Genomic DNA, 21156 nt, shown 5'->3' with positions numbered 1-21156 from the left:
GTCAGGCTGTGAGAGAGGTGAGGCTGGAGGGCTTCTCCTCCCCTCCAGGGACTGTGGCTGTCAGTACAGCTAACAAACTGAATAAAGCACAAGTAACCACCTGCAGTCCTTCCTGCTGAAATGAAGATTTCAATAACCTGTGCTGCAAATGGCAATAATGAGCAGCCTCTTCTCTTTCTAACCATTAGGAGAGAACATGCCAGGGGAAGAAATCAGTCCTTAGAGTGATTGCTTAGATTAAAAGGCTTGCACAAAGCTGGAGTGAGGGAGGTTTGCTTTCCTCCCAAGCCAAGCATGCAGAAAGGCAAACAGGGGTTTTGCAAACCAGGCTGTTTTAATGACCTTGCTTCTCTTTCTCAGTGCATCCACGTGAGCTCTTTGCTCTGCTGTGCTGGACCCTGTGCCTGGCAGAGCACGCGCCCCCTGTGTGACCAAAGAGCAGATCCAGCATCAAACATGGACTGGAAAAAAGAAAAACAGGAAGGGAGGCCCAAATCCCCAAGCTGACATGCTCAGCAAGTTACTGGTTGGCATGGTAGTGACGGCACCAGCACTAGGAAAGAAGCTTTCTCTTGCAGCTTCTCTTGGGTTTATTGGGAAGATTATTAAAGCATTTTGGTTTTTAAATATTTTGCAGACACTGCATAAGTCAAGAGGACATTTCTGCCCATATCTCTTCAGACAGAGAAAAGAGAGTTTAAAAGGATAAAGCAAACAAAACTCCATTGACCTTCTTCATGGCTACTGAAAAGGGTCTGGAAAGAACTTGTCTTGTGAGCGAGAGGGACACCAAGAAGTACTCCCTGGCCCTAGACAGGTAACACAACTCTTTGTTTCCTTCACTGACAGACTGACTGTCAGAACAATAAGAGATCACCAATCTGCCACTGGCTGCAGGAGTCAGAGTCTGGAGAGTTTCACTGTGCATACATTTTACTACTTTCAAAATGTTTCGTTCAACTTTTTCCTTCCCAAACTTTCTTATTAGATATATGAAGCATTTACTAGACAGCAGTCTGATGTGTCTGTGTCTGTGATGGATTGAACCAATCTACTGTTGAAGCAAGTGTCTCTTGCTACGTATTTTATAAGCTTAATAGATTTATTGTAGGATGCAAAACCTCATGGATTATGCTGCAATTTTAGGCTGAATTATAATTGTGCTATTGCATCATGTTTGGCTTAAGGCTCCTCCATGCTTGAATGTCTAAATTATCCATTTTGTTTTAAAGAAAGGTGGTGCTTTATTCTTGTGGATAGTCTGTTTGGCTTAGAGTTAATGTACCTGTTGTGTGCCAGAGGTTCTGTGAGTAAAGCCTTGCTTGGGTGAGGAAAGATCCTCTGAACATATGAAATACTGTAGATGGGGTTAAAAAATGAGTATGTGTCTATCACAAAATAGTTTTGCAGTTTAACTTTTTTTCTTTCTTCCTCTTGACTCAGACTAGCAAGTATTTTTAAAAGGATAAAGCTGCTCAGTTACAGCTTAGCACCTCTTGACATTTCCATTATCTCATTGGTTTTCAGGTTATTTATTGCTTGGCTCTCTTAAAATGTGGGACAGAAACTTGGCATAAACACTGTCAGTTCAAATGGAAATCTGTCTCTTCATGTTCTTATACTGGGGTCAGTGCCATCGTATTTTAGTCATTTGAATGTCTGGGTTCTTATTTAAATATTATTACATGGCTCCATAAATATAGATGGCACTGTCCAAAATGACTCCTGTGGTAATATTTATATTTCAAAAAGATCCCATATGATTCTGCAGTTCATTTTAGTTATTGAAGACACTCAGTGTTTTTTGAAAGTTTGCAATTTTGTGGACACAGCTTCAGTACTTGAGGTCCTTTGGCCCCTTGCAACCTCTGGACACAAAGGACAGCTCTGGGCAAACCCATTATATGGTCCCCTGGAACTGGGACAGTTGTTAGGAAGCATTTTTCTCTGGATCATCAGTCACGGGAGATATCCCTAGCAAGCAGAAGGTAGGATGCACACTGGAGGCAAGAATCCCTGGCAGCTGATCCTCCCATCTGAGAGCTGACACACTTTCTGGAATAATTTTTTTCCTTGTAATTATTTCTTAAATTGGGATTGAATTTAGGATTGAATTGCTGCAGCAATTGCAATTGCTGGGCTGATGCTGCAGCTACATGCAATAGCCCCTGAGCTGGAGGGCTGGTCCCAGGAGGGCTCTGCAGTGCTGGTCCTGAGGTGCCTGAATGATGGAGGTGGTAGCACAGCTCTCCAAAATGAAGAAGACTTGTCATCCAGCCATGTGACTTTTGTTCTGCAGCTCCATTTTGCTTTTTCTGCCAGATGAGATATGATTAACTGCACAATTTAATTACTCTGTTCCAGAAATGACCAGAAATGGGGGCTGAGAGGCAGAGTCTCCCTCCTGTTGGAAAGAGCTGGCAGTACAGGGGAAGCCCTTGTCCTGCTTCCCACTGCACCCAGGAGCTTGGGGACCAGCTTGTGAGCCACAGCCAACCCATGAGGGGATGCAGCCCTCTGGGCCTGGGCTCACAGAGCAGCTGCCTCAAGCCAAGAGTAGCAATAAGCTCATATTAGCCTTTGGTACAAATTACCACATTTTTCTGTCCCCCATGTGCAGCATTAATGAGCAGCTGTAATGCTTTCAACAGAATTTATTTACACACAGATTGCCTACTTCCTTGCCATCCCCCAGCCTCTTTCTTTTTCATGAATGCCATCATTACAATACTCAGGGAACAAAATTAGTTTTATCTTGGCCATGTGAGTAGGAAGCCTGAAAGCTGACCCCTTTCCCTGCACTCAGGGCTGTGGAGGAGAGTGTTTTGCACCTGTCTGTAGTCACTGGAGTGTTTGGATGCATTAAGGCTTCCCATGTCAAACTTGAAATGCTTAAAAAGGGGTGAGCTTCAACTGAGCCCTTGGAAAGTCAGATCAGTTGTAGGTTTATAGGACAATTCACATTGAGAGGTACCTTAAGAATGTCTCTGGTCCAATCAAGAGATTGAAGAATGTTGCTAAGGGCTGTCTTGAAAAAAATCTCTCAGGACAGAAACCCCACAACCTTTCTAGGCAATGTGCTCCGACAGGGAATTAACTTCACCATCTTTTTTTTGTCCCTTATATTAAATCAGAACTTGTTTCAATTTATGACCTCATAATTCCTCCATGTAGAGCAATAAAGCTCCATCTTCTCAATAGCCTCCTCGAGAATGCTGGCAGGTTGCATCTAGGTGCTCACAAAAAGTCCAGTCCCTACAGAAGTGCTCCAGCCTTTAATCATCCTGGTCACCCTCTGCTGAACCTGCACTGATTTACTGATCCCTCCTGTGCTAAGGACCCCAAAGCTGGACACAATATTGTAGATGTGGTCTCACAAACCTGTCTGTCCCAGGTGCAGGAGTTTATATTTGTTCTTGTGAAATGAGATGGCTCCTGTTGAGCTCTTCCTCCAGACTCCTCCTGGCAGCCCTGCCCTCCAGTCTATCAGCTGCACCTCCAGGTTGGCATCACCTGCCAGCATGATCAGGGTGCCCTACACCTCTGTCTCCAGGTAGCAGAGGAAGGCATTACACAGGATGGGTCTCAGGACAGGACACTTCCCCCCAGACTTGAGGAAGGTTATGAACCATAATGGTTACAGGGTCTGAAGCTGAGCACTCAGAACCTCCTGCTTCACCCAAAACATGTTGTCCATAAGCCATACATCATGTATCTTTAAATTAGGTCTGAACTGGCTCTCTAAGTTTTGTATGGTTTTTCACAGTCAATGATGGTATTAAAAGAGAATAATTTATTCTAATGACTAATCAATTATATTCTATTTTTTTCTATAGGTTATCACCTATATAGTGATCTAGATAACCCTTTATCATGGTAATGACTTGACCAAATTTCTCAAGTCTCCATGAATGAAGACAGGCCAGAGTATTTTATTTCTTGCTGGCAACAGATCACTGTAATATTGACCAGAAATATTAAATATTCCACTTCATAAATCAGTGGGCTTGCATCTGATTGTGCCATCTATGCTATGAGCTAGATTTTAGGTTGATCCAGCATGGATTTCTTATTATGTTTTTTATCTGTCTTTATAGTGGGATTTTGAATACCATCACACAAGTGAAACTCAAGGCTTTAAGTCTCAAGGTTTTGGTTTTTATTTTGTCTCTGAGACAAGAGACAAGGTGGAAAAAACCCAGGGGTGGGCAGTGCTGCAAGCAGGAAACTTGTGTGAAAATGTTAGGGTTTGTCTCCATGCAGAACTTTTTAGCACAGGGCATTTATCTGTAGATATTCCTGCCTACAGGCCTTAGACTCCTAATTGGTTCCTGTCTGCCAGGCTCACACCAGCAGGCAAAAAGTTTGAAGTGAAGCTGGGGGATGATTTCTTCAGGTGAAGAGCCATTTTCTATAGCAAGCACATAAGGAACATTTTCTTCTTTTTCTCCCTTCCCACAGGCAATATGAAAACTCTTATGAGATCAAAGAGTCCTCATCAAATCAAGGCTTTCCACCACTCCCTATCCTTTACAGAATCAATGCCCAGGAAGATGATAGGTGTTCCTTGTGATTTCTGGACTCTTTTAGCTGAGGGCCCTGTGGTTCTCTCCTCTGTCCTGGCTTGCCAGCTGGCCCAGTATATACATATCTTACAGCAAACCCAATCCCATTGCCTTTTTCCCCCTGCAGGTGACACTGGGACCCTGCAGAAAGGGCTGTGCCTGCCCAGCACTGGCCATATGCCATCTCCATTACATTCAATTCAGTTTTGCCCACTTCATCTCAGAAAGAAAATTAGAACCAAGGTAGTAAGTGATATGAAACAGAAATTAAATAGTGAGGGCATCAGCTCAGGAAATTGATGGTTCAGAGGTATCACAATGATACATAAAATCATGAATGATGTGAGGCAGGTAAACAGGGAATAGTCACTCATTATTTCTAACAGTATAAGGACTAATTAAAATAGCAGGCAGACAGCTCCAGAGTGACAAAAGACCTATTATTTTTACACACATCATAATTAAATTGTGGAACTCAATACTTTCAAGTCAGCTGGGTGTGTGTAATACAGATCTGTAAAGAGATGTTGGACAGGAGCTCTGGTTCAGAGCTGGGGAGCAGTAACTCTCTGGGAATGTTCCTCTTTGGTACTTTGACCTTATGTATTCCTTCATGCTCATGACAAAATTTGGATACTTGGCTTCATGCACCTCTGGTCTTTCTCCAGGCAGCTATTGTTACAGTTTTATGTAGAAGGAAAACTTTTGACAATACATTTATTCATGCAGGGCCAGACACTCAAAATGAGGCCAAATAAGATAACTAGGGCATGAATTCCTATCTACTAGACATCTAAGTGCATGTAAAAATATAAATATTTACCTTTACTTTGTGCTCACAGTAAGGAAAAGGAGAAACTGGACAGCCAGGTTATTAACAGAGTCTTAAATACCTTGAAAATATTCAAGATTCATACATCAATTGAAATCAGAATGGTGCCAGCATAAGGGAAGTGACTATGGCTTTGATAAATTTTTCTCTGAAGGCAGTTTCATTATCCTTTCAGGCACCAGAAAATTACTATTTTCCCTCATGAAGGAGATGATCTCCTGTGGAAAGTGCAGTGATTCCACATTTTCCTCTTTTGACTGGGGAACTCATAATGGTCTAGGAGGATAGCAATTATTCCCATAAGCCTGCAGATCAAGGCACCCAGCAGATCAAGTGAAAATAAACAGAAAGGAAGTTGTAATAAAGAGCTATTGCTAATGATTTGTGTGAAATCTGCAATATGTATTAATATTTTCTGCTTCCCCCTTCCGGGCATGACTCAGTAGGAGTCTTTCACTGACATTCCCCTGACTGTCTTTTTTACAAAGGAAAGAGAATTTGAAATGGCGAAAAGATTATTTTTTAATCTGTGACTCTGCAATATGCTGGCACAGAGACCTGGTGCTCAAAGGCTACATCTTGCTGTAAAACACTATGAAGCAGTTTCTGCTCTAACAAAGCTGATCTTTGCACCTTAAGCTTTTGATTCACACTTTTATAAAACTGCCTCTTAGATTCTTAGATTCTTTTAATTAGTGGCAGGCAGCTTTTGAAAGAGAAAAGTAATGATTACATACAGGACCTGGCAGGAGTTTTCCCAGCTCATTGGGCCAGATGCTGTTCTGCAAGTTCAAAGGGAGCAGTGAATGCTCGACACCTCTGGCAACTGGGGCACTTTTATTCAGGTACCCTTTAGACAGAAAAGTGTGACATTTGTGGGTTTATGCTGTCTCTGTTTGCTTTTGCATCTGTCCAGCAAGATCTGTGGACAGTGCTTTCCTGCCCCTCAGTGATGCCCTGAAGCTTTGTTAGTTGACAGAGAGACTGAAAGACAAAAAACAAAAAGGAGTGAGATCACAGAGCCACCTATTTTGTTAACAGCTAGGAAAGGATTTGGTGGCTCAGAATATGCAGTGGTAATTTTGGCATTCCTGCCTGAGAGGCTGTTGAGCTGATCATGACTCATGTCATTAAGATGATTTTAATGTTCAATGCCAGCTGATGAAAATTGAGGTAGGGGGAAATTAATTTTACATGCAAACTATAGAAAAGCATTGGAAGTTAACTCCAGAGAGAGATCATGAGAAAGAAAATCTTGCCTGCCCTGTTCTCCTGGGAAGAGTGAGAGAACTACAGCACTTTATTCAGCCATCTGGAAGGAATTAATTTGTGGTACCTTCTGTGTCTAATTCATCAGTAAAATATTGTACAAAAATGACACAGTGCACATGAGGAACCCGATAAATGTAAAACTAAAGGACTGGAGAAGGACTGGCTGGTGGGGACCCAGCTGCCAGATGGGCAGCCATTCCCTAGACCAACTCCTATTTATTTGTTGTTGTGAGGAAAATAAAGGAAAATGCTGACAAAAGGAGTGAAAAAACTCACTGTCTCCAAGCATCAGGCATTAAATCTGACCAGTTGCTCTTTCACACGAGCTCCTCAGGTACGGGGGGAATCAGTCACCCCACTGAGCAAACAGAGACCACATGCTAACCTGGCTGGGAAACAGGCTGACTCAGGGGAACGGGGCACCCTTGGAGCACCTCAATAATATTTACAGAACCAAATCCACATTGATTGTGTACAGTTGCAGGGCTTGGCTGCCAAGGTGGCCCAGCTCTTCTCTTGCCAGCTGTTGTGATGTTGAGGAACATAAAAGGCTGAGGCATCAGCTCTGCAGGTGCCTTTGCCTCTTGCCCACCAGTGTGGGACATCTGGCAGGACTTCAAACCTGCTGAGCAGCTGCAGCCCCCTCGGGCTGCCCAAAAAAAGCAGCTGGAAAAGGCTTGTGATTTCAGTACAGTTTTTTTTCTGGACATTGACCACTTCAGGTTGCCAGCCACCAGCTGATTTTTTTCCAGTGGGATTTTAGGAGTCTTGACACTTCTATAAACAGTGCAGAACCACTACACAAAGTCACCAGGATTCATGTTACTTCCTGCAGCACAGGTTTCCTTCACTCAGCTATAGAAACAATTCTTCCTTGTCCCAGAGGAAAGTCTGAAATCAAAATGGGGAAAAGCCGCTGTTATTATGGGCAACTAAGCCCAGTCCCACATCCTGCCCCCAGGCTAGTTTCAGGAAAAAAACAGTGGAGTTTGTTGTGTTCCTGGGTAGCCCCTGCACACACAGACCTCAAATACTGCAATATGTGTTATTATGTGCATCTTGGCAGAATTCACCTCCTGGTGCCACAGTCTCAGTGAACTCATCACATCAGGAGCAGCTCGGGCAACAAGTGCTGTACTGGGAGAGACAGAATGGTTTTAAGTACCCCTGGGAGGGGGTTTAGAGGGTTGGTTTTTTTTACAATTTGGGCTCTTTTCTGTTGAGAGAGAAGGAGAAGGGAACATCCTTGTTCAACAAATCCCCTTGAGGCCTCCCAGGGGACTCTCCTGGTTGCTCTGCTGAGAGCTCCAGATGTTGTGGTCATCCAGGAGCTCCCACAGCTGCTGTGCAGTGAGCTTGGCCCCAGAGCTCTCTACCCCCACCCTGTGTGTCCTGTGCAGGAGCCCTGAGAGGCACAACACTGAGGTTTCATGGCAGAGCAGACTTGGCTGAGAAATCACTTTGTGATGGAGGAATGCTCAAAGAGCCACTGCTGCTGGACTTCTCACCTTACCATGAAATCAGTGGCACAAAGGGTTCTACTATGGGTTATATGTACTATGGGAAATAGATTTCTTTGATTTTTTAATACCTTTGAGATTTTATTGGCTAATATTTTCTATGCTCAGGCTCTGCTGGAATATTGGTAGATTTTGTACATATGTGGAAATTTGAGACAAAATAATTCTGTATGCAAAGAGAGGAGAGAAATATCTTTAGCCAATTACATTTAAGAAAAAGAAGTTTGGGGTGTTTTTTGATTAGTCTTCCTGAGAAAGCTGTTGGGAATAAAACCCTGAATTTTTTAGTAGAATTTTCTCCATGTTATGCTGAACTTGGTAGCTATTTGCATGAGGTATAATTTTTCCAAAGTCATGTGGTGTGCATGAGATACACAGCCTATGAAAGCCACCCTGTGCTTCATAAACTGCTAAATGATGTAGGAGAGCCCAAAGAGCTGGGAAACACAGCCAGAACACTCATTTCATGTGCAGCTCCCTCCCACAGAGCCTTGCTTGTGCGAGCAAGCCTCTTCTGTGACCTGCTCTGCTGTTCCCAATGCTGCTTTTATCCTTTAAAGCATTAATTACATCCTTTCTGGGGCTCTAGGGCTAGATGCCTGAATAACCAGGGTTTTTCTTTTTTAACCTTCTATTTCTTTCTATCCCAAAGGATGAGCTGGCTTCAGAAGAATTCAAATGAAGAGAGGCAGCAGCAGGAAGCAGAAGTTACAGGAGCTAATCCAGCATATCACTGTCACAGCTACTCGCAGGTTTATGAGAACAGAAAGAGGGAGCAGCATCAAGCCAGGAGGAAGCTCTGCGTAGCATCAGTAATTTGCACCTTCTTCATGATGGCTGAGATAACAGGGGAGTATGTGTCTTCAAAAAGAGCCCAGTCTGGTGCCCAGCACAGCCACATTCTTGCCTTCAGTGTGCACTCTGCCTGCAGGGACCTGCTGACAGGGGTGAACCCACCTGGCATTAAATAACCCTCCTTTGCCCCCAGTCATTAAAAGAACTGGGGGGAGGAAAGGGTTTAAGTGAAGTTACCAAAATATTTTCATTTATTCATTTAAGGATTCCATCTGGGTAGGAATACAAAGATCAGTTAATGGTCTGAACTGTTCTTTAAGCTTGACTGATGCATGTCTTAGCATCATGAAAGGTTTCTAATAAATTGGGTTACATTCTTTTTAGAAGATTAAAAGATTTTACATATTTATCCAGGCCAGTGAGACCTCAGCACTGATGGAGGCTGCTAGCAGCAGGATCTGAAAACAAATGCAAGAGTCTTTTCAAAATCCAGGGAAATCCAGGGCCAGATTCGCCATCTGTTTTTCTACAGTTAAGTCAATGTATTTATATCAGGGCACGTTTATCTTTAAATTGGCCTGCTGCTGTGTCTCTGGATCAATGGAAGATTATTCCCCTACCCAATTAGCTTTCACTTCTGGACCCACCCTACAATATCCAATATAAGTATTTGGCTCACTCATAGAGCATTGGCTTTCATTTTGTCTCACTGTCTGCTCTCTCCATGGATTCTGTGATATTTATATCCACCTGATAGTTCCTGGCTCTTTAATTTGCCCTTCTCTGCAGTGAGCTGAGGTAAGGGAAGGCAAGAGGAATCCCACAGACTTTTGCCATATGTGTTCCAGCTGATGTAACAATAATCAGCCAGGAAGGCCTCTGAAACCCATATTTTCCCAGCTCAGACATCTCTGGAGCCCCATGAAAACGAAACAGAAGGGCTTTGTCTTTTCTGCAAGTGAGAAGTGGAGGCATTGAAAGAGTTGCTGCATTTCTGCCTTGTTCTCTGGCTGCCAAACCCAGCAGAGACTTCTCCAGCTCTTCCTCCCACGTGCTCCCTCTGCATGAAGCCTCTTGCTTGTAGGTCACTTGCATTTCCCCATGAAAACCAGTGCAGTAATCCCCAGGGCCAGAAGTAATGCATTATTAACAAAACCATATAATCAGTAGGCTTAAGTCTGGTGAATGTGGCTGTGCTAGAGGATAATTGGAAGGACAGATGATATGTTAACTAAATGTTTCGTTTTGCTTAATGAATCATGCAGCTTTTGTGCAGTGACAGCTTAAGTAACAGGCTTGAAGACCGTTTTGCTTCAGACCATTAAACTTTGACAAACCAGTTATTAACTGCAGTTACAGACAGCTCTCTGTGGAGATTTTTGTAATTATGAACCATACATTTAATTTTTTTAATCATTGGGCAAGACTACTGTGCCTGATGATTGACCATTGAGTGACTGACAATTTCTACAGCTTGTGGTCTATAAAGCTATAAGCATCAGAGGGAATGGCAAGTCTTAAAGGCCATTTATTGGGAGTATTGATAAAAAGTTGTAAAAGCCATAACTACAACACTTCTTTTACTCCTGAAGATAAAGAATATCTTCCCCTCCCCTCCTTGCCCAGCTTCTGTGGGCATTATTCTAGTAAACAGAAGAAACAAAGCTGCAACACTTTCAGAGAGGTTGAAAAGTTGTGCTTCTTTGAATGCCTAGATCTTGCTGTGATATTTTTTCTCAAACCATCTGTGCTGGCCATTACTGCTCTCCCAAATGGGGCACTGCTGCTTGAGCCTGATACACCACCAGCCCTCTCTGAGAGACAATTATCTTCTGCTCCTCTAAGGAAGATCCATCCCAATCTCCATAGATCTGGAGATGTCAGTCAGACCAATACTTCCCAGTGTGGAGCCCAGATATGAAAGTGCTTTCCAATGGTTTTTGGTGGTTAAAGACCAAATGTGGATTCCAAAGCACTTCCACTTGGGCAGTAGAAAGAAAGACAAACTCTGTATGTGGTCTCATGTCAGAGCAGAACATAAAAACTTGATCAGTGAGACAGGTTGCTAAGTTAAGCAGACTGAGATCTCTGAAACTCACCCAAGGTATTAGCTATGCCAGCAATACATAAAATAATAATTTGCAAACATTTTTCAAAGACAGCAGGGTAGCAGCAAGCTTCTGAGATGCTGTCCCACAAAACATGGAAATAGAGTATATAAAATGCAATAGGGTTTTGCCCACAGCTTATGATCTACATATTTGTTTGCTGAAAGATACCTGCTGCCTGGGTTATTAACATCTGGGCACTGCCAGACAAGCCTTCTTCCCCCTGCTAAGCAGAACTGCCTCCCTCTTGAGGTACAGTTACCCTGAAAACAGTGGAAATCTGAGATGTGCCATGGCCAAAAGGTATCTGTGCATTCACACTGGAGCATGTGCTGGGAAATACTTATTCTGATGAATTTTTCATTTTACTGCAAGGAATGAGATGCCCTCAAATTCTGCAGCCATGCTTTCTCCCTTTTGGGAAGTAACTTTGAGCAAAATTCTGTGCTGAAATACCTTCTGGTGTTAGGTATTCTAATCTAAAATATGCATACAGGAGGAAATTAAACAGACAGTCCATCCTGCTGGCATGAAAATGCTCCAACTATAAGGAAACAAGAGATACATCTACATATCCTTTTGGCAGTGCATGCTGCCAAATATTTGAATGAGGGATTTTATGATGTTTTTCAGGATTCATTAATTCTCATATGGGTTGTGGTCAGGAGAAATGAGTGAGCTGAAATGAATTAAATGACTGAAGAATGGAAATTCATTGCCAAATGCAGAAACTAGGTGTTTTGGCTCTATTATGTCCCTTTTCTACATTTGCCATTTGATGAAAAGATTCCCCTGCTGTAAGGTGTTGGAAGGACAGTGTCCTGCCTGGGATCCTTGTCTTCTCCTGCAGCCACCAGGAGCTGGGGCAGTTTAAAGCAGACTTTTAGTTTATTTGGATTTGCCTTTAGCCCTGAGACATGGTTAGAAGAAGTTGGCAAAATAATGATATTTGGCTTACTGAGTAAAAGAAATGTGAATTAAAATAACCCAAAATGTTTTTAATATGGTGGGGTTTTTTCCTTCAGAATCCACATAAATCCAAACCCTCACAGAGTAAGATGATATTTAGCCACATTTTTTGAGCTCTAGCAGGAGAATTAAGTAATGCATTACAGATTCAAAATGATAGATTAGTCCTGAGAACAGAACATTTTTCTCTATGCCCTCACTAAAATGGTTGATTGCTTATCACAGTTCTTCTACTGGGATCTTTCCATGTATTTCTGTTTTAGTGTTGCCTGTGATAAATAAACAGTCAGGCAGCACGAAGAACATGCATATTTTCCTGTAAAAAGCAGGAAATTAATCCCATAAGCTAGGTCTCTGAACTGTTGTACATACATGAAAATATCAGTGTTATGTGAAAAGATAGTGGGAGGATACTGGAAATGTGATTCCTAATGTGGTTTTGCACAAAACAGTAAAACAGTACAATAGCAATGTAGCCACAGAACTAATGTATCACAACTCTTACTGTTCTTAGCTGTCTCTCTAACAAAGAAATTTTGCTTATGTATTTCTGTTAATTCATACCTTCCACTGCATGTATGAGGTACACCATGAAATTATCTTTGAAGAGGTTTGGGTCTTGTGTCTGATGGCTGAAAACGGAGTGTTCCCTTTGATTCCAGCCCATCAGGCTGATCTGGCTGGCTGGGAGCCCCAGCAGAGCCGTGACCAGGCTGTTTCTCACAGGCGGGCGGGCGGCCGGGAGCCTGGCCGTGCTCAGCGACGCAGCTCACATCCTGGTGGACCTGGCAGGCTTCCTGATCAGCCTCTTCTCGCTGTGCCTCGCCTCCAGACCTCCCACCAAACACTTCACTTTTGGGTGGCAGCGAGCAGGTAGCAAACATCTCGTATCGGGGCGTGTGGAGTGGGAAAGGGGATTTAGCACAGCACAGGCACTTAGTGCATTAATGCTCCCACAGCTCCCAGGACACAAAACACAGTGAGGCAGGGAGTTTCAGAGAAGTAAAGAGTCATCTCTTATCTAAAAACACATCCTTCAGTTCATTATTTACCATAGTTTTGGGCTGGTGCTAAATTTTGGTTGAAATAACAGCAACTTCTGTGAGGACTGAGCTCTCAACCTGTTATGAAACAAGTTTCTATAAAAGCAACAAACACCATAAAAATTAGGGTTTGCTCCATTTCTAAAGCAAATGGTTAAATAATTTTAAAGAGTCCACAATGTTACATTTGTAGAAAACTAAGATCCTTTAACATTTACCCTTTTCTAGATTCTTTCCTATCTCTTCATCACTGTTGGTTTTTATCACATCCAAACAAGTTTTTAAAGTACTTTTTCCTCAGCCTAAATCAATAATTTTACACATGGTGCCTAATACCAAAAGCCTGGCAATCAAACACAAGTGTTTTTACAAAAGACAAGACACTAGCAAAATATTAACCATGAGAATAATTTTCTGGGAGTATGAGTCTAAGTATCCAAATATCAATGCCTACAAGCACATGAGCACCTTTAAGCACAGGGTCCAAGTCTCTCATGTATTCAACAGAAATCTTGACTCCATTCAGCCTCCTAAACATGGGAGCCCAGAGTTACATCCCCAGGATATCAGAGGTTTATGCATGGGAATGGCAGCTGTTGCACAAGACCTATAGGAGACTGCACAAGGTGCCAAGCACAAAATCAGAGCTTGTTAAATGTGACCAGACACTCATAGTAAGAAACCAGTATGTGTTCCCAGTCAGCCAGTGAAGAAGGGAACTCTTCAATCACTATTAATTTGATGTCCACTGTCTGCAGAGGGAGCTCAGACAGGTAATTCAGTTGTCAGGTAGGAAATTTAGTTGTCTCTGTCTGAAAGTAAGTTTAAGTTTGGATGTCTCAGGGCTCAGTTTTGTTGCTTATATGTAAATGATTTGTGCCATTTGAAGTCCTGTTGCCACTCTGGAAGTCTATGGGTCAATTATACACCTTGTGTCAAGCCACACATGGAGGTGTCACACCTCAAATGACTCTAGACACCTGTGCACCAGAACCAAAAACTCAGATGATAAATGCTTCAAGGATAGTCAATAGAAAAGTCCAGAAACAGCTTCTGACTCAGATGTCTGTAGGCCAAGGTTGGTTGTAGTTGCAAAGAGTACCAGGGAAGGCATGTGCCATACTCATCCTGTCTCTCTGTGGCTCCCTAGGAGTATTCTACCAGCTGTGTGGGAAACAGGCTGCTGGGTGAGTGGGAAGTTCTGTGTGGCTCAAGCATGGTTGGCATTATGTAGACAACACACAGATCAGTTTTGCAGCCTTAGTAAACTACTACCTAACATCAGCTGATCTGCCATTACTTTTCATGTTTATATTTCTTATCCTAGGGGAAAGAAAGTGAGAGTCCTCTCTTGCTAGGTTAGCCACTTCATGTAACCTCATCCTCAGTCTGAACTAGATTATTTTTATTGCAATTTCAATTATTTTCATTGCAATTAAGAACTTCAAAACCAATCCTTTATTGCCTTTTTTATCCTGGTAGCAGAAAGAGTCTTGCATCAAATATTAGAAGCTGTTTAATTGCACTCTGTGTTTGTTACCCTGTTTCTTGCTTATTTTCCCAGCTATATTCTAATTTAATATGCAGGTGGGTACCTTAGTAGAGTAGCTGAGGGCAGTCAGGTGGCAAAGTCACTCTTCACTGCCTACCAGGGTCCTGCAGGTGCAGCCCTGCATGACACTGGAAAATGTTTCTTCACTGCTTCTCTCAGACTTGAGAGAATTGTCATGCAAAGTATGTCTGTCTGGCAGTGCTCAGGTTTAGCCATCTGGATGCCTCCTGCCCTTCAAGCCAGAGCAGTGCAGCCACTTCCACAAGCACAGAAACACAGCATTGAAAAAGACTGATAGAGCGAGCCAAACTATTTTCAGGTACAAAAACTCTCCTGCACCTTGATTTTCCTCAGCTGTTCTCAGAGATTCCTACACAGTCCTACACTTCTGTTTGCTGTGCTGTGCTAGTAGTTCTGAAAGAAAGTAACTGAGAACTGAGAATCTCGAGTGAAGTATTTAGTGCTGCTGAACTGATCTGTAAGCTTAGCTAAACTTTTGCCAAGATACTCCTTTGGAAATTAATATGTAAAGGTGACCACTAACATGTCCTGTTGTGGAAGATATGCATAAATCCACACAGCTGGATAGGTGCACTCACAAGAGCTCTTGGCTGCTTTCATGCGAATGACAGCACAGCCATCAACACCTTCAGTTGGGCCAAATTTGCAGGGATTCAACCTGCAACTTGTGGAAAAGAAATTGTATGATTTATGTTTGCTTCTATCTACTTTTAAGCAAAACTAGATTCCCCTGTTGGTGCACTTTGATTTATTATTTTCCAGTTTTAGGCAAAACAGTTGTTTGATAAGCTTTTGCAGCCTGCTAAATGGGGCATCCCCATAAAATGATATAAAAAGTCATGAGCTGTTTTAATGGATTGTCAGTGGAGGTCTGTGCAAATGCTTTCTGGCTGTCTTCTGCCTTTCACTTTACTGTGAGCTTGCATTTTCTCTGGTATTGTCTTGGTTGTGCTCATTTACCCATTCAAGTCACAGGGCAATTACTAGTCCCATATCCCATTAAGAGCATGCTGCACGTTCATGTGCACTTCCCTGGACCTCTCCCATAACAGTGCAATAAAAGGTGGCCTTGGGGACTGGATTTATTTGAGCCCAACTCAAAGCCAATAGAGACAAAATTAAATTTTGCTACCCTGGGGAAAAAATAACTTCTTTTGTTCTCATCACAGCTGGTGCCACAAAAATGACTTTGTGGCATTGGCAGAATGAGTTCCAGGATAAGTTTTGCTGACAGGACTTTGTTGGGAGCTGCTACTGTCTTTCTGAAGTGTGAAGTGGTGAGGAGTGTGCAGAAACAGGGGAGGCTAATGGAGGGAGATTTTGTCTGACAGTGGAATTGGGTGAGCTGTGCCTCTCTCCTTCTTCAACCTCTGCTCCTGTGATGGAGATAATCTTGCTGGGAGAGGAGACCTGGTCTTTATGAATTTCACACCACAGTCAGGACCAGGCAAACTCCTTTTGCTACTCCCAGAATTCCCAAAATGATCTTTTACATCTCTCCAATTTCTTAGAATGCTGCATGAACTTAGCACTGGAAAGGGGACAAAAGTAGGAGCAGGTAGAACAGGGCTGGGCCACCACATGCACAAGGCTACCCTGGATAGCCACTGGATTTACTATGGTCAGAAAGGAGGCTGGCCCATTCTTTGTGAGCTTTAAGACTGCCAGCATACAAGAAGCAGCTCTCCTGGCCATAAAGCTCATAAACCTGGAACCATTATCATCAACCTCTTCAAATTTTTTGCATTCCTATTCTGACTCTTAAAATCAGATTTTTTTTTCATTCCTAGAAATTCTGGGCGCTTTGATGTCTATGATAATAGTCTGGATGGTGACTGGTGTGCTGATATATTTGGCTTGCATGAGGCTGCTACATCCAGATTATGATATTGATGCTACAGTGATGCTCATTACTTCTGCTTGTGCTGTGCTCATCAACATCCTGTAAGTTATTTTGTTCTCCCCTCATATGACATTTCAACCTTGAATCTGCTGCTGTAATTCAAATAAAAAAAACTATAGGGAGACAATGGCCTCAAAAATATGAAGTGTTTATGAGTTCCATGAGGATTGGAAAGGGGTCAAATAGAGAGGTCCTGCTTCTCACTGAAAGTTGCAGTTGCTCTCCTCCTTTCTGTTAGCTGTCACACTGGGAAGGCAAATTATGAATCTGCAAACCCCAGGAAAAGATTACTCTCCATCTCACTTTTTTTTTAGGTGTCAGAATATTCAAGAACTCTATAGAAAATGAGGCCTCATTAATTACCCCATTCACAGACTTTCTTGATTATGCAAATCACTGAAAACCTAGGAACTGTCTGCTCAGCCACTCTGCGTTTCTACTGAATGTGTCAGATTTTCCTGCTCAGCATTCAGAAGTGACAGGGGTGGTGATGTGTGTGACCTCACTGCTTTCAGAGATGCAGTACACCCTCTGATATTTGCAGCTTTGCCTCTCTTGCAGACTAAGCCTGATCCTGCACCAGACTGGCCACGGGCACAGCCATGGGGCACAGGCCAGGGGATTCCCTGTGGAAAAGCCAGCTCTGAGCAATGCCAGCCTGCGGGCAGCCTTTGTGCATGCCATGGGAGATCTGTTCCAGAGTATCAGTGTGCTAATTAGTGCCCTTATCATCTTCTTTAAGGTTGGTTTTATTCATTCATGTGCCTGCCTTGCAATCAATGAAAAGTGCTATTTTCACAGCGTTGTGACACTAGGTATATGTAAATATTTCCTCTGTCTTAATCATGCACACTGTATTTGTATCAAAGAGAATTATTCTTGGGAGCAGGAATAACTGTTGAGAGTCTAACCCTTTCTTTTTGGTGTTCCAACTGGATACTTTGGTGCCTCTTCTTTTCTCCATCTGTAGCACCTTCACTCCCTGTGCTGAGGCTCCCTAACTGGCAAAGGAGGCCAGCACTCATTCTGTACTAGATTAATGGAATTTATTATTCTTTCATGCTGAGTAATTAAAAATGGCAATAACTGACATTAATGAAATTAACAAAGTGGTGTGTTCGTATTTTTCCAGCCACAGTACAAAATAGCTGACCCAATCTGCACATTTGTGTTTTCCACCTTTGTCTTGGCAACTACCATCACAATTTTAAGGGATATTTTAACTGTGTTAATGGAAGGTAGGACCTGATTCCAGAATCAATACAGTGATATTTTGATTTTTTTTAATTTCTTTCTCCATAATGCTTATATATGCTGAAAAAAAAACTATAATAGCACATTTCTGCATCAGTTTCTGATATTCTCATGATTCTGATCATACTTTAAACCCACTTCTAATTTTAATCCAAATTGTTTTCTACCATTACATTATGTTTACAAGTATGCCAGCTTTTGTAAAAATCTGTGTACTGGTGTTTTGCTAATGAGCTATGAGTTGCTTTTGTTTGCCATATGTGTTACATTTCTTTCCATCATCCCTTTTTCACTCACCTTGTTAATTGTGTATTTCTTTACCTGTCTTGGTCAAGAAAAAGTGCTTTGAATTGTGTCTGTGAAATAGGCTGAGTGCAAGAGAAGTTTAAAAGATTTTAATTACATGACTCCAGCAAAGCAAGCTATTAGAGCTTTCCAGTTTCATTCTAGTGCATGGGAATAGACAATTCTCAGCGCAGCAGCAGCAAGAAGAGCCAGGCTTAGCAATATTTAATCCTGTCAGCTATGGGCCTGGATATTTGATTTGCAAGGCCAAATGACTTGAGCAGTCACAGATGCATGTTTTTGCCTTCCTCACATTGAATAATATAATGCAACCTCTCACTCAGCTGTGAAGACGTGAGGATTAAGGGGGAAAGTAGCTTTAACAGTGCAGTTTTTGAATGGTTACTCAGTGTGTCTGCTTGTGTGGTTATTTCTTCTCTCTTTCACTTGCACCTACTGCTGTTTCAAGAAATAAAATATCTGATGCTGTTACAGTAGTTTCATTGGAGGCTTGGTTTGCTTTCAGTGATTGTGAGATAGAGATACTTCCATGAGGAACCTCGACAAGAGTGTGGCAACTGACTGTATTTTGGCTGCCAAAATATCAGATCTCTTGGTTACTGGGAAAAAAAAAAAAAAAAAAAAATCTAGCTACCAGGAAGGGGGAGAGCCCCTGACACTCAGGAGTCTCTGTCTCAAAGCAGTGACTCCCAGCTTCTGTAAGCAGTGCTCTGTTCCCCTCTGCACCAAGCCCACTGTCCTCCTGGGGAACTCTCTGGGGAGTCTCCTATCTCCTAAGCAGAATATTCTGCACAGAATTTTCTGAAAAGAAATTGGATGCTGGAGCTGCTGTTCCAGTTTAGTGATCCAAGTGGAGCATGGTGAGTTCATGCTGTTCACACAGGCATAGAGATGCACTCACAAAAGATGTTGGTGCAAAACTACAACATGATCTGACTAAATAGCTCACTAGCCAATGTAAACTGCACATTCAGACTGTCCTCTAAAACATGCATGTCTCAACCTACCACTGAGAAGTTTAAAACAAGGGATAGGATTATATAACACAGTGAATTCTGAAATAGATGGGCTTTCCAAAGCATTGGATACTTCTATAAAAATTATACATCTAAGTGAAAAAAGGTTCATGATTCCTCTATTGATCATAATTCTTATCCCTTAAATATATTGGTTTTCCATCAATTTCTCCTTTTCAGGAACATCAAAAGGATTTGCTTATGATGCTGTAAAAGCAAGAATTTTAGCAGTTGAAAAAGTGGAGTCTGTTCACAACCTTCATCTTTGGTCTCTGACAATGAATCAAACTGCTCTCTCTGCTCACATTGCCACAGGTCAGTAAATTTCTCTAAGCAGGGAGTAACTTTTCAGCTGCTGTCCAGTAAAGGTCAGTCTTTCTTGATTCAGATTAAACTATATCTGTTGCTTGTTTAAAAATTGTCATAATTTTTTTTTGAAAAATATAATCAACAATAATAACAAATAAAGCTCTCAGAGCCTACTCCCAGAAACCTTGTCTAAACAGCAGGGACCTCTACTTAGCCCAAAACTTGAAAACTGCAGAGGTGGCTGGACAACAAAGTAAATGACAAGATATTTAAAACAAATTTAAAGAATTAGACTCAAACTGGATTTTTATGATGATTTTGTCAAACTTGAAATCTGCTGATCTCTACAAGAAAAGCTTACAGTGCCAATATGCATTCCTGATGTATCTCTAGCAGTCTAAAAATAGATGGAGTTGAGATGTAGTTCCAGTGCATCTTTTAAAATATTATTTAAAATTGTAGTTCTTATCCCATTTGACAAACTGTCCACTACACAGGTCAATTTTCTTTTCTGTGTGTCAGCTTTTTACATATTAAGAGAAAAAAAAAGCCAGCTGTGCTTGGCCAAGGACAGGGCCAGAGTCCTCCACAGAGTCCCCAGTTTTTGAAAACAGAGGGTCTATCAGCCACCCAAATCACTTGGCACTGCTGCTACTCCCTGGCTGGACAAACTAATCTTTATTAAGAAATTCTGCTTTCCTCCAGTCTTCTGCCAAACTAAATTTCTAGAGTGATTACTTAACTCTTGCCAAAGTTGCCTATTCCAACCACATTTGAATGAACAAACGTTTGCTGGCATGAAGGCTCCTGAAAGGAGGATTAAAAGGACAAGGAACACTTCTCAAACAAACTTCCTGTTAAAAGTGTCTATCTTAGAAGTATACCATATCTATATTAGATATCAATGTCTATCTTAGAAGTATACAATACTTCTTTAAAGTGTTGTCAGAATGTGTGTGTTTTGATCACTTTCTGCTTTCTATCTGTAGCAGACACAATGGACAGCCAGAAGATTTTGAGAGATGTTACCCAAGCCCTGTTTGAGCACTACAGCTTCCACTCCATCACCATTCAGATTGAATCAGGAGAGGATCAGAAACCAGACTGTGTCTTCTGCCAAGAGCCCAAGGATTAAAGGGAGCAATGTGCTATGCCAAATAACCATCACCCCTCTCACAGGTCAATGGAGACTGTATGTACTAGTTGAATGCAATTGATTAACAACAAATGGTAATTAACTGGCATAACAAGCCCTGCCATTGCAAGCAGAGCATGGGCCTTTCTTTGTTGGTGTCATCTGCCATGAGAGAACATGCATTAAATCCAGCCATCAGCCAGATTGCCTGTCCATCAGCTGTTTCTTTCAATTACAAGAGAAATATCTAAATTATTATTCTTGACTAAACCAGCAGACTGGCAGTTAAGTAGCATTTAGAGTGCCTGTCTGTAATTACAGGTAACAAAAACCTAATCAACCTTCAAATTACCAAGAGACAAATTATCACAGGTGCAATGAAATGTGAGTTTGGTGTTAGCAAACTCAACACTCAGTCGGGATGAAAGAGAAAACTTAAATTACCACAGGAGTTGAAGAAATCTGGGGAAGAAAGTGATGATGCTTCCCCTGCCTTTTGGCAGACACTCCTCTTCCTGCCTGTGAAGGGAGGTATCAAATATATACCATGGATCAC

The 21156-nt window shown here is 42.0% G+C and overlaps 1 protein-coding gene across 1 annotated transcript; it reads left to right on the top strand.

Annotated features, from left to right (window-relative positions):
• Window positions 1-605: 605 nt before the first annotated feature.
• On the top strand, window positions 606-20711 carry SLC30A8 (solute carrier family 30 member 8). Its single transcript, XM_056484460.1, has 8 exons — window positions 606-817; window positions 8842-9042; window positions 12774-12934; window positions 16468-16621; window positions 17142-17322; window positions 17713-17818; window positions 19337-19471; window positions 20455-20711. The coding sequence occupies exons 1-8, from the start codon at window positions 738-740 to the stop codon at window positions 20598-20600; spliced, it is 1164 nt and encodes a 387-aa protein (XP_056340435.1). The 5' UTR covers window positions 606-737; the 3' UTR covers window positions 20601-20711.
• Window positions 20712-21156: the final 445 nt, after the last annotated feature.

This window comes from Oenanthe melanoleuca, chromosome 2 (genome assembly GCF_029582105.1).
Source record: "Oenanthe melanoleuca isolate GR-GAL-2019-014 chromosome 2, OMel1.0, whole genome shotgun sequence".
Lineage (NCBI taxonomy): Eukaryota > Metazoa > Chordata > Aves > Passeriformes > Muscicapidae > Oenanthe > Oenanthe melanoleuca.
Note: the sequence above shows the minus strand (reverse complement) of the source record. Positions and strands in the feature narration are given on the sequence as shown.

Coding starts and splice junctions, on each gene's coding strand:
- SLC30A8 (XM_056484460.1), top strand. CDS start 738: ATGGCTACTGAAAAGGGTCTGGAAAGAACTTGTCTTGTGAGCGAGAGG. Junction 9,043..12,773: donor ATGGCTGAGATAACAGGGGA/GTATGTGTCTTC, acceptor AGCCGTGACCAG/GCTGTTTCTCACAGGCGGGC. Junction 19,472..20,454: donor CTCTGCTCACATTGCCACAG/GTCAGTAAATTT, acceptor TTCTATCTGTAG/CAGACACAATGGACAGCCAG.